Raw genomic sequence first — 12,832 nt, 5'->3', positions numbered from 1 at the left:
AGGCTGAGCAAGCCAGGGGAAGCAAGCCAGTAAAGAACATCCCTCCATGGCCTGTGCATCAGCTCCTGCTTCCTGATCCAGTCTTTGGTGATGAACAGCAGTATGGAAGTGTAAGCCGAATAAACCCTTTTCCTCCCCAACTTGTTTCTTGGTCATGTTTGTGCAGGAATAGAAACCCTGACTAAGACACCTTCTAACCTCAAATATTTGTGTCATGTGTCTTTATATGGTTGACATTAACTACAGTCCTAGTTAATGATGAAGTCTAACGATTACTGTCACACTTTCATAATCTCTGACATTACACCAAGTGTTCAAAGAATCCCAAGTTATTTAGCCAGCCTAGGACACCAAGAAGACTCGCTTTTCAGATAACACCTTTGGATAAAAAAATAAGGTAGACTTATCTTTATGCGGCCATAGGTTAAATGTAGTACTCAAACAGAGAATCTACTCAGAAGGGATTAGTGAATTAAAAATACCAATTCAGGGTGACAGGATGGACCAATAGGTGAAGGTGGCTACCTTCAAACCTGGCCACCTGTGCTCTATCCCCAGACTTGAGTGTAGCCAAGCCACTGCAGCAAGTTGCCCTTGGATTTTCTTATGTGTGATGGACACACAAGCTGTCTTGGTGCTTGAGTATCTGACAACTTAAAGTTCACCCACAGGGCCTTCCTTACCTTTTTTTCAAACAAGGTGTTACTCCAACAGGGCCATTCCTCCTGATAGTACCATTCCTTATGAATCTATAGGCAGACGTTTTCATTTGAATCACCACAAAGGTACATCCACAAAACAAATGTAAAAAAACACAAAATTCTAATTTGTCCTAAAGATGGGGGAATCAGGAGTCATTCGCTCAAGAACAATACACAATCTATGACTCCTTTTTATGAAATCATTTTCAACTAACTCCCAACGATTTTCAGTTATGCATGGCATGGCGAGTACTCTAGACAGTGAATACGGAAAACTGGACCAGAGCAGCATATAGGTTCTCCAAACTGCTCTTCTCTTGTTGGGATCTGCAGTGTATGTTACGATGTTCGTTTAGGTAAAACAGGATTGGATAGATGTTCATTATTTTATTTTTATATCTACACTATTTAAAGGTGTGAAGAGACACCATGACCAAGGGAGCTTACAAAAAAACAAAAAACAAAAAACATTTCATTGGGTGTTACTCCAAAGTTGGAGACAGAGCTTAGGCGGGTGTAGGTTTTTGAAACCTTAAAAGTCCACCCCCAGAGACACACTTCCTCTACCTGGTAACCAAACATTCAATTATGAGTCTATGGGGACCAGTTTCACTCAAAGCTTCTTTGTAGGATTTGTATCCTCGAGGAAGGGTAACTGATTCTCCATCGTGTCTGCATTGGGCAGGGTCTTCTAGTGAACAGAACGGAGTGTGAGCATCTGTGGTACTATACTAGAATAGCATAGAACCAATATGAACTAGGTAGTTCCAAAAGTGGCTAGAGAGTGAAAATCTTTTTTGTTTTGTTTTGTTTTTCAAGACAAGGTTTCTCTGTGTAGCCCTGGCTGTCCTGGGAACTCACTCTGTAGACCAGGCTGGCCTTTGAACTCAGAAATCCACCTGCCTCTGCCTCCCAAGTGCTGGGATTAAAGGCGTGCGCCACCACTGCCCGGCATGCTGTGCACCCTCTTTTCACAGCATGGATACCACATTTAAAGCTCCCCAGTGTGGGTTTATTGCTTTAATTATTCATCAGTGCTACGTTTTTTAACCTTAGAAAATTCCATTCAAAAAGATTGGCAATGTCATATAATCCAGCGATTAGCTTAATTTTGAACATGCCTCTAGCTATGTATTTAAATTTTACTACTTGAGCGTGTATATGGGTGAGCACACGCATGCATGTGCACATGGGGAGGTCAGAGAGCAGCTTGAGGGAGTCTGTTCTCTCCAACCATGTAAAGCCAGGAGATCAAACTAAAGTGCTCAGGCAGGCATCTTCATCCACTAAGCCATCTTGCTGGCCCCTCTACTTATATTTTACAAAATAGGAGAGAGTATTAAAAATCTCTTAGCTGTATCCCTAAAATCCCTAAATTAGAGCAGTTTTACTGACCAGACCGTTTATCTGATTAAACATTAAAGCAACTAGGAAGCAGTTTAACTGGTATCAAAATGGTAAACATTTTAGCTTTCCTTTAAGGCCTAAAATTCATTTTTTAACCAATGAAAATTTGGCTGAAAATATCCGCATGCACATTACACAATGTTTGTCCAGACATATGCATAGCCTGACTATAGATTTCTTTTCATAAGACTCCTTTCCTCACAAGTAAACTGTAAAACTAATGCAGATTATATTGAGATTTTACTGACATGCTTTGATAAGATTAAGCATACAGTTTCACCCCAAAACCAAATCCTCTCTTTAAAAGGCATCATCTCTGAAGGGAATTCAAATCAGAATGCGATGCATTAAAATAGCCCATTCACTTGAAGAAACGAGGGAAGATTGCCCTAGGTTGCTTAGTCAAGCCAAACACTTAGAATTCCAACCCCCCACTACCAATGACTGACTGAATTTCAATGAGTGCAGAGATGACTTGGTAGTAAAGTCACAAGAATTTTATTTATTGTAGCAAACACTTTTATGGTATTTGAGAGAACTCAAAATTTCTTTGATCACGTTCAAATCTCTACAATTAAATTAGGCAAATAAGGTCTTTATTTAAAAAAAAAAATCCAAACCACCAAAAGGAACACTTTATGTAAGATCGAGATATAAAAAGGGAAGCCATGATGGAATGAAAAAGACAAGCAGGCAAGAGCCAAGGAGCGTCAGCAAGCGTCTGCCAGGCTGGACCTCCTATTATTACTGCTCACCCCAAACACGTCTGATGAAATGAAGACGATTCTGCAAGACCTACTTGGAGGTTAAAGGCAATTATTGACAGTGTTGAAATATTTTTATAAATAACGTCAACAAAAATATCCCACACTTTCAGTTTTGCTTCAACCTGGTTCTTGATAGCGTGTCAATTTCCTGTCTGGATATTATATCAGACCTCCTTCTGCATCAGGATCCATTCTACCACACTTATGACTAAGTGATGTCATTTGTGCCCTGCGTGAAGGAGAAGGAGGGAACCCAACACAGTCACTCAAGTCCTCATCTCTGTCAATCACTACACCTCACCCGGCAGCTACTGTGCTTTGGTATCCAACATTTTTGAAGTGTCATTTTCTAATACCGTTCTACGTCAGTATCTTCTTAGGTCATTAGGAAAATTTCAGCTCTGCCAACACTGGGAGGGACAGCTGTTGGTTTAAGTAGTTTTGTTCTGCAGAGAGCTGCTCCAGGGAGAGCCATGTCTTACCCGTATGTCCAGATCCTAAAAGAAACTATTATTTTCTGTGAAATACAGAAAGACCAGGCTTTATTGCTCTACGTAGTCTTGGCTGGCCTAGGACTCACTATGTAGAACAGGCTGGCCTTGGACTCACAGAGCTCCTCCTGTTGCTGCCTCTAGGGTGGCTACCTCCTGCAAACACAACCACCCCTCAGTATTGCACAGCCGAAGTTCCTCAGAGCTCATCGGACGTGATGTTCGCTTTGGGTAGGCTGCATTCTTTACTAGTTTGGCAGCTCTGAAGAATGTCCCGGTAGTGGGTCTTGAGCTCCTCATACAACCCGACGGGTCTCTGCGAGTGAGCCAGGGGCAGCACCTTCTCATTCAGCAGTAGCTGTATCTGGAATTGCTCCTCGGGGCTCTGCGCGGTTTCACAGTGGTAAAGCACGAAGATTAGGTTTGAGGCGTAAGGTACGATGTGACCACTTCGGAACTTGCGATTGACTTGCTCCTCGAAATTGTAAGCGGTCAGAGGCTCCTTGTCCTTGAAGTAGCCCATGAGGGAGAGGAGAGGCAGGAGCGTCTCTGCGTGTCCAAACTGGAGGATGACTGGAGAGGAGACCGGCTGAGACCTTCAACGAGAAATTGAAGGGGAAACTTAGAGATCTGTGCCATAAAATATAATACCTCTACTTAACAGTCACTCATTCTCTCATTTTAAAGTCTAATCTCATCTTTATTTATTTAAAACTATTACATCCAGTGTGTAAGTTAGGGGAGGCTCACTAGCTCCGCAGCTCTGGTGTGGAGGTCAAAGGCAAATGTCAGGTGTCACCTCTCCTGTTCCAGGAGAGCTCCATGGTCAGCCGTGCCAGGCAGGCACCTCTCCCCACTGAGCCATGGGGATGGCTCCTACCTTAAGAGTTCTTTCTATATGTAATGCAAGCTTATGGCTGAGATTCTGTGGGGGAGATGAACTATCTTCACACTGAGTGTTAACTTCTAGGAATTAGGATATCCAGGGTGCTGTAAATCTACCCCAAATAGAAAATAGATGACCATTCTGTTGACAAACGGCACTGACAAGCTCACAGTAGCACTTACTGTGAGGGTTGGACAAGCTGCCCCTATGAAGACCGATCCACAAAACGCTCCTGAAGGAGACAGAGTGCTTTAAGCGTTGTCTTTTATCTTTTCAAGTTTTCATTTTCCCAATATCTACTTTTTCGTGTGTGTGTGTGTGTGTGTGTGTGTGTGTACACCTCTGCACACGCACAGAGGCTAGAAGATGGTGCTGAGTGTTAGTCTCTATATTTTCCTTTGAGACTGGAGGACTCTCCCCAAACCAAAGGCTGCCATTTTTTGGGTGGAGCCAGAACCCTGCATTCCCCAGTAATGCTGTCCCTGTTCCCACAGGGCTGAAGTAACAGGCATTTGTGAGGATTGATACAATAAGCACACATGCACATGCATGTTGGGAGGAGAGTACAAACAAGGAGTTCAAAGTCCTGCTAAACACATCCAACCACAGAAGACAGTCAATCTCGGATGTGGCCTCGGATGTGGCCCATTTGAATTAGAGTTTGAACTTAAGAACACATGTGCTCTACCACTTTGCTTGCTACAACCCCGGCCCCGACCCAAACTGTAAATCTGAAGATTCTTTAAACTTAAATTAGAAAAAAAAAAAAAGGGCAGTTATCATTTTTTTCTTTTTCTTTTTTGGTTTTTCGAGACAGGGTTTCTCTGATAGCCCTGGCTGTCCTGGAACTCACTTTGTAGACCAGGCTGGCCTCGAACTCAGAAATCCACCTGCCTCTGCCTCCTGAGTGCTGGGATTAAAGGCGTGCACCACCACGCCAGGCTATCATTTTTTTCTTTTGTCTCCCTTGCTGCCAATAATATTATAAAATTAGATTTTTTCAGAAGTTAAGGAGCACCGTGCTTTAAAGTGTATATTGTGGGGCTAGAGAAATGGCTCAGTAGAAGACACATGCTATTCTTGTACAGCCCACATTTGCTTCTCAGCATCCACACCAGGCAGCTCACAACTGCCTGCAACTCCAGTGCCAGGGCATCAGCGCCCTCTTCTGGCCTCTGTGTGTACTGCATGCAGGTGTGTATGCCTACACATATATAGAAATGAAAAGCAATTTTTAAAAAAGATCTTAAGTTTTTAAAAAGCTTATTGGGGATTTTATGAACAATCAAAATGTTTATATGTTAGATTCATAAAGGAAATCATGTAAACCACAAATAAATGATGGTCTTTTGGCATTTGACCAAATATTAAAATAACTTATATTTTAAAATTATTTATTTGTAACTGTGGGCTTTTACCCACACCCCAGTTCCCAAGTAACTCGAAAGCTATTTATTTATGAATAAAGGCCTAGGCCATTAGCTAGGTCTGTTTACCACCTAGCTTGTAACGTATATTAACCTGTTTATACTATTCTACGCCTGCCACATGGCTTGTTATCTCTTCCTTAGAGTCTGGGTAGGGGATCCTTCCCTTGACTTTCCCAGAGTTCCCCCTTCTTTCTGCCAGATGTCCAACCTTCTAATCTTGCCTCAGCTTATTGGTCATCAGGTTTTATTGACAGGTAATGCTTTCACACAGTACATAAGAGATTATCTCTAAAGTATCCTAGATAGTTGGTGGCTAGAGAGCTGGATCAGTTGTTCAGAGCACTGGCTGCTCTTCCAGAGTATCGGGTTCCGTTCCCAGCACCCCATGATGGTTCATAATCATATGTAACCACAGTTCCAGTGACCCTAGCGCCCTCTTCTGGCCTCAGTGGGCACTGCACACATGCAAGCAAAACCTACACATAAATAAATTTAAATTTGAGACCATTTACAACAGAAAGAAAAAGAATAGTTTTTATAAATGCCACCATATCACCCTCTAGTACAGAACAACTTCCACTGTCAAAGTCCATAATATACAGGAAAAAAAGGAAAAACTATGATTATAGCTAAGAGTAAAGACTAAATGAGAATCCTCAATAGCAGTTCGGACATGACTTTGCTAATTAAAGGTGCCTGTAGGAAGTAATAACTATTTCATAGTTATATAGACTATAGTAAAGATGTGTTGTGTTTGTTTGTTTGTTTGTTTGTTTTCGAGACAGGGTTTTTCTGTATAGCCCTGGCTGTCCTCGAACTCAGAAATCTGCCTGCCTCTGCCTCCCAAGTGCTGGGATTAAAGGCGTGCGCCACCACTGCCCGGCTAGTAAAGATGTTTTAAGTTTATGAAATAATGTCAAAAAGGGAAGAATGAGCATGATTGTGTGTGTGTGCATGCAGCTGGAAGCAGATGTTCTCATAACTAAGAACAAGAGAGCATGGTGATGCTGCTCATATTAAAATAAGAGGTACTTAAAAAAATGGCCACATTAAAATCTGCAAGAAGCAATAAGAAGCCTTGCTTCTAATAAGGAGCAATGGAGCCTTTTCAAAGCTCCATTGGCTGATTTGCTAGGCGTGGCATAAGTATTACTCCTTGTCAAGGGCTCAGTGCCATGTTCATTTCTCTTCTCATGTGGGGTGGGGCGTAGAGAAAAGCAGGTAAGATAACAACAAGGAAACGTAATTCTGGCTTGTACAGATAGCAGCAGCATATGAATGTTGAGAAAGCCTCTCATCTCAGGGAGGGACTTGCTAAGAGGCAGTGTCTGGAGAGTCCGTGCACACACTGCTCCCTGCCCTGATAGCTCAGCCAAGTGCAGCAGCTGGCTCACACTGTGAATGCAGGGGCCCATGTGTAAAGATGAAGAGGACACGGCCACCTCGGTCAGCACAGCCACCTAAACTCACTAAAAAATACCATTCACTAAACTTACAAGGGGAGTTCAAGGAAAATAGCCTACCTCTAGAAAACTATTACCCTAAGTCTTATTTAGCTCTTTTTTTCATTTTTTTGAGACAGGGTCTCACTGTGTAGCTCTGGCTGGCCTGAAATTCACTATGTAGACGAGTCCAGCCTCAAACTCATCTGCCTGGCCCCCAACCGCTGCCTTCCAGGTGCCCCCACAGCTGAACACTGAGGGCATAAGAACGCACTCAGCAAGTTATTTGGAAGGAAGATAAGCCACTTCCCTCTGCAGTTGCTGGACTGACCCAGAGCAATAAATTAGCATGAGGCACAGAGCCGCAAACCAATGTGTGAGAGCTGGGGTAGCTCCTGCAGCAGGGGTCAGAGGTCATACTCATTAGTGGTGTAAGGGTTTAGAGTCCAAGAGGCCATTCAGGTTGGTTCTCGTTCTAAAATATAAGTGTGAATACCACACCGAAGGCAAACACCATAGCAAGTAGTACAGTCACTTGACTGAGCAGCGTATTTTAAAAATCACCAGATATTCCAAAGCACCAAACGTAAAGTAAAAGTCCAGGTAGCCTGTGGCTAAGTTTAATAGATACAATCAGAGCCAAAACAAAGGATCATCTAAAATAAGTGATCTGGGAAAAAAAACCAAAACATCCTCGTGTGTAAGAAATTCTTGTATAGAGTAGGACAAGCCATTTAAGATAACAGATAACACTCATTTACTTCCAAACCACTGCTGATTTAAATAATCTCAAGCCAGCTTTCACCTGAGAACAGAACAGTATTCCACCTGAGAGTTCTGCAAGACCGCGCAGTGTGTCAGTGCTACGTCACAAGGCTTCTAGTCTAGGAATCTGGATTCACCAACTTTAAAGGCATGTCCATATCAAATCACAGGGTGTAAGTTTTTTTTTTGGTTTTTCGAGACAGGGTTTCTCTGTGTAGCCCTGGCTGTCCTGGCACTCACTTTGTAGACCAGGCTGGCCTCGAACTCAGAAATCCGCCTGCCTCTGCCTCCCGAGTGCTGGGATTAAAGGCGTGCGCCACCACGCCCGGCAGGGTGTAAGTTCTTTACTTGGCATAAATTCATCCAAGGATATATAAAAGGCAAGGACCATCTACCTAAGATTTGTAGTCAGAAGTGGTATACAGTAAGAAAAAAAAAAGAAAACTGTTAAAATTTCTTGTTTCTCCTGTGTTCGTGGTTAAACCCAGGGCTTTGTGTGCATGGGGCAAGCATTCTACCAGTCCCTATACTTCCAGATCTGTCCTTGCTTTGACTTTAGAGATTGGGTCTCACCACAGAGCCGATATCTCCTGGGATTCACCATTTACCCAGGCTGCTGTCTAATATTTGAAGGTTCTGCTTCCACTTCCCTGGTTCTGGGAATGCAGGCAGGCAGTGCCTTGTATATCCAAAACATACACACACACACACACACATACACACATGTGCGCGCGCGCGCTAACCTCATTCTTGATTTTTTTTTCATTTCAAATACAACACAAAAAGAGTTCAATAGATAACTATGTTGAGGTTGTAAGGGTAAGAAGGCAAACTGAGCCTACTTTCAATTAAGCTGCAACGGGAAGAACATTAAATTAAGGTCAGGGAGAGTTCTCTATGCAGTCTGGTTGGTTCTAACTCCTTCCAAGTTAGCTGCTTGGGTACCTGGGCTGAGTCTGAGACCATGACAGACTGTGTTACATGGTTCTTCCATTAGAAACAGCTCAGAGCATTAACTGCTTAAGTCTCAAACATGCTTTTCTTCATTATGTTGTTTCCCATTGCCTGAATTCAAGTTAGTTATCATTGGGCATTTAAGTTTTACTTAAAGTTTAATTAGAGAAATAACCAGATGACAAAGCAACCTCAACTCGTCAAGGCTTTCCTAAAGAACAGCTTTCTCTCTCGCTCTGGCTGTCTTGGAACTCACTCTGTAGACCAGGCTGGCCTTGAACTCTGAAATCTGCCTGCCTCTGCCTCCCAAGTACTGGGGTTAAAGGCGTGCGCCACCACTGCCCAGCAAGAACAGCTTTATTCTAGAGGCTCCGAGAGTGTAGGAAAAGCATCTGAATTGGTTCTGAGATATGACTCAAATCACCTTAGACAATAATTAAAAATTATTTTAAAATCAGTAAGTTCAAAGTCAAGGGTCCGCTTATAACTAAGAATGCCAGAACGCTCTTCTTCACTTATAAACAAGATGCAGCAGCAGTATGGAAACTGATTTCTACTTTGTTGTTCAAATCTATTGGTAAAATATCAGATATACCTTTGTTCAACGACATCTATGGAAACATGTATGTCAAAAGGGGAACATCTCCTCCGAAAGGTTAATATAGTCCTTAAACATCTGTTCACGTTTACACTTGCCTGCCCTTTCATGAGACTTACTCAAATTTCTGTTTGGGGGCATAGATTTAAAAAATATCACTTTCTCTTCTAAATTACACTGGAACAACAAAAGTGTGTGTGAGTGTGTGTTGGGGGATGGGGTAAGGACCTTCAATTATGGGCAGCTCCGTGAGTTGTGGGGTTTCTCGTGCATTCACTGTGTGCTAGCCATTGTCACCCCCTAGTCTTTTCTCACTCCCTCTAAACCTTTCTTCTTCCCAACAATTTCTCTTCTTGCTTTCATCTTTTTGTTTGTGTTGTTTTTTGTGACCCTCTGAGTTTTACTATTTTGAATTTTTTTGATCAGCTTATATTATAATCACCATTCCAAATACTTCAAACCAAATATACAAGAGTATATGATCAAATCTTTATCAGAAGTCATCAAAAGTATGCTCACAGTTTTGATAAAGGCTCTGACTTTTTGAAGGGGGATATTTATTCTGGCTCATGTTCAGAGGGCTTAGTCACATTCACCCTCCTGACGAGGTAACTGGACAGAGCACTGTGTAGCAGGAGGAACCTGGCTGGGTAGAGCTGTTCACTTCACGGCCGATCAGGAAGAGAGAGAAAAGAGAAACCAGTAACTCCTATAAGGAAGCAATCAGAGTTAATTTCTAGGAACATGCTGCCACTGCTCCAAGCACTAAACTGAATAGGTCCATCAAGTTGTAAGCCAACTCCTGGCTCACGTTCATGCAGGCCCAACCAAGCACTTCATGAAAGTGCCAACTGCCCAGCTTCTGCCTTGACTCTATCCCAAGGACCGCAGAGAGTGCGCCTGGAGTTCACGGTCAACCTTTGCTGAGTCAGCACTCCAGAGCCAAGGTACAATGATGATGATGTGCCAATGAAGTGATGCAAGTGGGAAACAGTGTGCCTGTGTCCTCAATCTCTCCCTCCCCCTCTCCCTCCTTCTTCCCCCCCACCCCCTCTCACACACATCCACACAAATAACATCAGGAGGGCTTGTTGGAAAGAAGGGGTTCAGTGGGAAGGGACAGAACCAGAAAGGGAGATAGATAATTATGCTGAAGCGAGATCATGAACATGTGTGAAATGTACTAAGCTTGCCTGTGTGAGCATGGGCACAGGCAGCATCCAATGGCCACACCACTGAAGAATGAGCCCACTCCCTTCCTCGCCCCAGCACGCGCTAGCTGACTACAGCCTCTCAGCTGCAGTGGAGTCTCATGCTCTACCTTGTTTCTGACATGGGCTCTCTCCTGAATCAGCAGCTGAGCAGCTGGGCTATGCAGCTGGCCAGTGAGCCCTAGGGCTCTGCCTTTCTCTCAGTCTCGGTGCAGGGCTTACAGAAGTGTGCTGTCACATCCTGGTTTTGCATGGGTGCTGGGGATTCAAATTCAGATCTCATGGCTCACACAGTGAACACTTTACGCACTGAGCCACCTCCTTAGTTCCTAAATCAGACCTGAGAAAGGATAAGTCCAGTGTGTCAAGTGAATTACCTAACATTACCCAGGAAGAGGTGGTTTTGTAAATTGCATCCTTGTTTTAATTACATAAATAAATGAGAAGATTTTATTGTCTTCAATTCAAACCAAATTTAATCTGAAGTCTAAAATCACACCAAGAAATGAGACTGTATATGTTCAAAGTAGGTAAATGCCTTAAGCAATTCAAAATGCTCAGTGAGAAGACCTAATAATTGCATGTTTTCCCTTAAGCATATTCGGCTACATCTTTCTAAGCTCTTAATTTATGTTTCACACGCAACTGGCATTACACAAACTGTGCTTTCAAACATGATCTCGGAATATCAGATGGCGCTCCGGACAAATTTCACAACATGCACACTTACGTAAGAGCACAAACAAATGGTTGGAACTGCCAGAGCAATGAGACACTTTGAGAAGAAAATTACAAAAAGTAAATTTTGTTTACAAGTCTTCTACATTTGACTGCAGTTAATCTCTGGAGAAGTACACATTTGGCAATGTAAGCCTGGAATGAAAATGACACAAATGTGCTTTTTACGTAAAAATATGTAGAAATGAAGCTCACAGGATAGAAGAACAGGGATAAAGCTCTATTGTCCTCCCTACTAGCATTAGGAAGCTAGAATTATATGAAACAGTAGTTTCCAGTCAGACAACAGAGTAAGAGAGAAGGCAAATGGGTTGAACCCAGCAGCTGCCCAGGCTGACTGTTTAGCGTCTGCAGGCTGTGGTGGAGGCTGGAGGGCAGAGGCCATGGCAACCCTGAGGTGAGTGAGGTCCAGGGAGGGAACATTGGCGGGAACTCATGGAACAGAGGTACTGTGGGGCAGGGAGCTCTGGAGTCTAGAGGGGCTGCTCTCAACGTCAGCCACTATGTCACACATGGAACCACACATGGGAATCCAGGAGGAAGGCATCGGCAAAATACACTTCCAAGGCTAACAAGCCAAACTGGTGAAAGCTCCGATGCACGGGGAAGAGAGGACTCCTGGTCAGACAGATCAGCTTAGCAAGGATCAGCAAAAGACAAAGAAGAGGGCCGGAAGACGGCTCAACAGTTCAGCTCCTTGCTCTTGCAGAGGATCTGGGTTCTGTTCCCTACACCCATGCTGAATAGCTCACAAATGCATATAACTCCAGCTTCAAGGGATCTGACACCCTCTTCTGCCATGTGCAGGCACACGCACACACATAAAAATAAAATAAATCTTAAAAAGAGACCGAGTGCTAATGCCTTAGGCACACAGGTGAGATCGAGCCAGCTGTACTACTTCTATGCTGAGATGACTTTACGTTAACTGTAGTTCAATGCAGCTGTAAGAACAACACGAGGGGCTGACACATTGAAGCTTAGTAAGAGCACCTCTTTGGTCGTTGATTACCCACAAAGACATCTCTTCCTGTAAAGACTTGCATGTGACCTCACCATTGCAACCCACCTCCCTGAGCATTTTGAGTTTTACATACAGATGCTCTTATAGGAATGTCCTCCCATCTGGAACCTGGATTCTTGCAGACAATTTGAAGGTATGCATCTTTGCATAATCTCTATTGCATGCAAATGAACACCCTTAGTACTCAAAAATAGCATGAGGACTGCTCTGTACTTATGAGACCTGTGGTTCTGCGTCACTTGCCAGTGTTCTGAGAAGAGGGGTACCTGAACGTTACAGCAACACAAATAATAATAATAATAATAATAATAATAATAATAATAATAATAAAGGCCGGGCGGTGGTGGCGCACACCTTTAATTCCAGCACTCGGGAGGCAGAGGTAGGCGGATTTCTGAGTTTGAGGCCAGCCTGGTCT

At 43.2% G+C, this 12,832-nt stretch overlaps 1 protein-coding gene across 1 annotated transcript in view; it reads right to left on the bottom strand.

Moving 5' to 3' along the window:
- Window positions 1-2,583: 2,583 nt before the first annotated feature.
- Window positions 2,584-12,832, bottom strand: part of Minpp1 (multiple inositol-polyphosphate phosphatase 1) — a 31,887-nt gene continuing 21,638 nt past the window's right edge. Inside the window, exon 5 of the mRNA XM_021152344.2 lies at window positions 2,584-3,962. Coding sequence (XP_021008003.1) covers window positions 3,566-3,962 — 397 coding nt within the window. The 3' untranslated portion in view covers window positions 2,584-3,565. The remainder of the gene's footprint in view (window positions 3,963-12,832) is intronic.

The sequence above is a fragment of the Mus caroli genome, chromosome 19, assembly GCF_900094665.2.
Source record: "Mus caroli chromosome 19, CAROLI_EIJ_v1.1, whole genome shotgun sequence".
Taxonomy (NCBI): Eukaryota; Metazoa; Chordata; class Mammalia; order Rodentia; family Muridae; genus Mus; species Mus caroli.
The sequence above is the reverse complement of the archived record's forward strand: the minus strand, read 5'-3'. Positions and strand labels throughout refer to the sequence as shown.